The sequence below is a fragment of the Montipora capricornis genome, chromosome 9, assembly GCF_036669925.1.
Source record: "Montipora capricornis isolate CH-2021 chromosome 9, ASM3666992v2, whole genome shotgun sequence".
In the NCBI taxonomy this organism is placed as follows: domain Eukaryota; kingdom Metazoa; phylum Cnidaria; class Anthozoa; order Scleractinia; family Acroporidae; genus Montipora; species Montipora capricornis.
In genome coordinates this window covers 1,181,007-1,186,006 of record NC_090891.1, presented here as the reverse complement: position 1 = coordinate 1,186,006, position 5,000 = coordinate 1,181,007, and the positions used below count along the sequence as shown (strand labels likewise).

Sequence of the window (5,000 nt, the reverse complement as noted above, 5' to 3'; positions counted from 1 at the left end):
TTGGGTATTTTTTATCATTCCAATTAGTGTACTTCTTTCTGCCTATGGCCTGGGGAGCGACTTAAGAAATCCTCTTCTCACCTTTTGTAGCGGCGTCATTTCAAGAAAAGCGCATAACAAAACGCACTATTTCCCCTTCTTCCCCTTTCGGGTCATGATGGCATGAAGCCAATTAAATAAATTAAAGATCGTTTGTTTCTTATAGCGTCATTTTCATTTAATATGTCACGAAATCTTATCTATCCCTTGATCTCGAAAACGAGTTTCTGTCTCTTATATCACCCCATCTTGAAAACTCTCGTCGCTGTTTTCGACCGCCCCGCTCTTCGGTGGTCAATCTTTTCTTTCTTTACACAATTGAGATTATCAAATCCTCCTGTTTGAAACACCAGCCGACGCAGCACTGAGGTACAAACCCAACTTACCTATCAATGAATCTAGTCAGCTTAGCTTTAGCCACTGGTGTCTGATTGTTTCGGCCGGTATAGACCTCTTTCATAATGGCGGCCAACTAAAAGATTATTTTGTTTTAATGCTAATAAGCCTTTCTAGCCTCGCTACGACGAGCAAATTTCAAAAGAACATATATGCGCGACAAAAGTGATGTGGTTATCATTGTGGGCCGGATCACTTAAAACGGACTGAAAGAGCTTATTGGTTAAAATCTCACGGCGCTCGCACAAGCGGACCGGCCCCGTTAGCGAAAGCGCATCTTGGTGAGCGCAATCCGGAAAGACAATTCGCATTGGGCGCTTCTGAAGCCTCTCAATATCAGCAGAGATACTTCAGGGAGGCTACTGTGGAAAATAGGTACGCATTGTGTACGTGAGGTAGTGCAATAACTTGACAAAGTGCTTTATTCCATAACTGTCAACTGAGCTACGTTTTGTTTTCCAGGACGTAATATGTTGCTCTAATACTACACGATATTGTTTTGGTACCGTAAATCATTACAGTACCATGGTAGATGTCTTCGGTAAATAGCCCCCTGAGAAGACATGTAGCTACCAGTAAAATACTAAACCCAGAAAGATTGAAGAGAATTAATGGGAATCAAGAAACATTGGCTTCGAGGCTGACATGAAGCTCAACTTCTTTTTCACAGCAAGTTAAAGCGTGTACTCTGAGCGTATGACAGCACCCTTCCAACAGACTTGTTTATTTTGGTGTTTCACCGATTTATTTTCCGTTGCGGTTGTTTGGTGACAAGAGGATTTGAAAAGGCTCTTCAGCTTTGTTTTCCCTCTCACCTATAAACACAAAGGCGGCCTCCGCTTCTCTATTTTTCATACAGATGTAATTTTTTAAAAGGAAATTGGAGCGAAAAATTGCATGAATAAATTACAAGAGAAGAAAGAGGCTATCAGTGAAATCAACAGACACAGACTAGCCGATATAATCTACATGTTTACCAATCAGCCAAATTAAAGTAGTGTTGCCGAATGTACACTTACACTCGATGACTAAAAGATTTCGACATACGTGAAAATTAAGTTGCGATTTTTTAATGTTTCATTTAATTCAGAAGAGCTCATCTTTTCTATTACTGGGCAATTTTCAGCACAGCACCGTGGGAATTTAACACAATCAAGCTGATGAAAGCTACATTTCTTGCTGATCGATCGCTGCAATGATCGCAATCCGTTAAAGTGAAACTTAGTGATTCGGCGGAGACAATGAACAAACAGGAGAACCCGTGAAAGGAGGACCGAGTGTTGAAAGCAAGTGAGAATATGGTTGGTGAAGGATGTGCCCCAGAAGTGGACAGGAGTGGACTGACTGAAAAACAATTTCATCAGGCTAGACAGTTGTTAAGTGAAGAAGCAGTTGCATTTGCGAAGATCGGGTTACGGTGACATTGTGTGTATTCCAGAGTTACAGATACCACGCTTACTGATACTCAGCCAGTTGAGGAGAGCTTTCTTCAGTTTCTTGCAATACCACGAAGTTTATTTCCAGAAGTGAAGGTCTACATTGAAAATCTGCTTAACCGACGGTTCATCAGGAAATCTAAGTCACCTTTCTCGAGAAGTGTTGTTCGTGTACGTAAAAAGGAGGGTGGGATGAGACTTTCCATCGATGCGAATGATTCCGAATAACGTGTTCAGCTGTTCACGTAAATGAGTTAACTCCTACTGCTAAATGCGACCGGTCGAACGAAAATTTCTTAGCAATAAAGGAAAAGAAAAGAGAAAAAAAAAGTAATATTTATTACGGGAGCGCTGATTGGCAAAGTTAATTCTTCCAGTAAATAATCTTTAAAATGAATGCTGAATTCCAGTCTTCTAATTCTGCGCCATTAACCGAAAAAAGAGCTTCAATAGTCCACACTACCATGAGTTTTTGAAAACTTCCAATTAGGAAATAAAAACAGACAGCAAAAACCGAGGAATAGAGGAGTAACTTTGCAGCGCTTGAAACCAAGATGCTCTGAAAATTGGGGAAACTCGTGTTCATTGAAAAGATGCGCAGATGACTAGTCGGGCGACAAGTCTACTTCAGCGCGCGACTCGAGCTAACTGGGCATACGGACATGGATCGTGTCTTGACTTCTAAACTCGTATGGGTATATCTGTTTCGCAAACGGATATAAAATGGTGGACTTGAAAATAGTCTACGGGAACCAATACTAATTGAATATGGAACATTTTCACAAAGAAAGCTTAAATTGACTCAAATCCACTGTGTAAAATGGCGTGGTACTAATATATCACGGAAGAAACCATTTTCCGTTTTCGAACCGATTTCGTTTGCGTGACACGTGATACTTTGCATATGCCAAAGTCGTCTCGCCCTGAACGCAAAGTCACGCAACGTTATCTATTATTAACAGTTCTTTCTCGATTTTCAACACTATCCACACATATCAGGAAAATAAACGCAGTTTAAGCATTTCATAGCGCGTAAAAAGATTAAAAGAAGTTTCAAAAGTGTGAAAGGAGACCGAATCATCTTTCTGGTCATCGTGATTCACAGCTCGAATGAAATTACTCTCTTGAAGTATGCAAGCTTTCAAAATTGTCTAGCAGCACGATCGTATAACTTAATTCTCGGAACAAGAACAAATGATAAAATAACAAGGTTTAGCGAAGTGATTTATGACAGGCAGTTTGCGTGGACCACAACGTCAGAAATTGTTGTGAATTTCAGACAAGCCAATCGAACAAATATTCTACGTTGACATACAATGATTAACTTACGAAACCAAACAACAGGATTAACTTACCCACGCTGTGGTCATAAAGTTCCAAAACCATCGAAATAAGAACACACAATGATAGTCTCGTTAAAATCATCCTGTATGATTCGTGGCAATCGTTCAAAAATGGCGGAGGCTGAAAGAACTCATCTTTGTGTTCATCAGTGACCTAACGATTTCAGAATTCGTAAGGCGTGACTTGAATTGAATAGCGGAAGTCTAAAACACGTCAGCCTAGGCAAAATTTATCTATATTTGGAAAATTCCTGTGGATGTGATATAGTCGAAAACAAAACGGGACATTCGAAAATAAAACAGCCACTGATTTGAAGAGCGATAAGAAATCACTTACTTAATATCGCAAAATTTCTTAATTTTACAGCACACAAACCAACGTGGCTTCACAACCACTTATCTTCTTGGTTAATTCAAGTATTATTTGGATTGAATAGTTTCTCTTTCCCTTCAAGTTATTTCCGATAGATCATGTGCAGAGGCTTAACTTGTATTCTTGCTATGATGCCATGACGTAATGTCTGTGTCCAAAACTTATTCTCGGACTCCATTCGTTTGTGAACGATTCGTTACATGTGAGTGAACAATACAATCTATTAAGCATGATAATGAGGAAAAATGCAGACAGTGACATCACAATGTTGAATTTGTGTAATTTTAGTGTATAATAGGGAGCTTTTTGAGACAGGTCAACCGGAATTGCATGGGCACCCAACGAGAATATTGTTCAAAACCACTTAAACATAGAATTGTTAAACGTATTTTAGTATTTAAAAGGTAGATATAGGCATATTTTTATCCCCTAAAAATTTTTCATCTGTTCGGACTTCCTAGCTGAAAGTCTAGTGATCCGAAACCAAAAACTTGCCTTTTCGAAAATTTCAGCCAGAAAAAAGGCTCCCGTAAATTCTAGGTGACCTTTTTAGGGTAAAAATCCGTTTAAAATGGGCAATTTTACCATTTTTCAGATGTTCGAAAATCCTAGGAGAGGCAGGCACGCAAGACATTTTACAACAAATGTTCCGAAAATTCTAGATCTCAAATCGTCTTCCGAACAGATATTTTCCGAAAATTGACGTTGGGTGCCCCTGGAAGTGAGATGTGTTCGCTTTAGAACCACATTCGTATTGCTTAGTATCGTTTCTCCATTGGGGAAAATTAGTTCCAAAATCTGTGAGAGAGTTGAATGTACTGTCCTGCCATGCGATATGTTCACTGCCGGCTGCCGCTTGCGGCACAAAAACGTCGCGTGCTTAAGAGGCTGTCTCCGTAAAAGCGGTCCGGTCGATCTGGTTTGAAAAATAGATTTCGCTCGTTTCTTGTGTTGCAAGACTTTCGTGTGCTTATACTAAAACCACAATCCGCTTGATCGGATCATTTAAATTATTAGGGTATCCTTGGTTCACCCGCTCTGGCGCCCTATATCGAGGCTTCAATTTGACTCAACTTTGAAGATCAATTTATCAAGAACTAACGAAGCCTGTGCAAAACGAAAACGAAAGCCAGTCACTTCATGTCTTTTGAATACACAAAGGGGACTTTCATTATATGACGGTACCAGCGAGACTTTAAAGGCACCCCTGTCATACAGCCTGATCTGACAAGCGAACACCGATCAACTTCAAACTCTATTTATGAAAAAGTGAGGCGGTCTTTTTCAATAAAAAAAAAACGCAGCTGGAAGGTAAGTACCATACTGTTGTGTAGGGGAGTCAAAAGGAGAGGAATAGTCCTGTCTTAAGACTCAACATTTAATAACATCGGTCAATATGGCGGAAAACCAACA

The 5,000-nt window shown here is 39.8% G+C and overlaps 2 protein-coding genes and 1 pseudogene across 3 annotated transcripts in view; 1 reads left to right on the top strand and 2 right to left on the bottom strand.

Annotated features, from left to right (window-relative positions):
- Nucleotides 1-1,634, top strand: part of LOC138016104 (uncharacterized) — a 4,171-nt pseudogene extending 2,537 nt beyond the window's left edge.
- LOC138016640 (uncharacterized) overlaps nucleotides 1-3,474 on the bottom strand; it is a 142,453-nt gene extending 138,979 nt beyond the window's left edge. Inside the window, exon 1 of one of the 2 annotated variants that reach the window (XM_068863835.1) lies at nucleotides 3,227-3,474. In XM_068863835.1, the coding sequence (XP_068719936.1) occupies nucleotides 3,227-3,296 (70 nt within the window). In that variant the 5' untranslated portion in view covers nucleotides 3,297-3,474. The remainder of the gene's footprint in view (nucleotides 1-3,226) is intronic. The other variant, XM_068863836.1, reaches the window with a different exon arrangement.
- Nucleotides 1-5,000, bottom strand: part of LOC138016404 (uncharacterized) — a 290,788-nt gene that overhangs the window by 243,451 nt on the left and 42,337 nt on the right. The gene's annotated exons all lie outside the window — the stretch shown is intronic.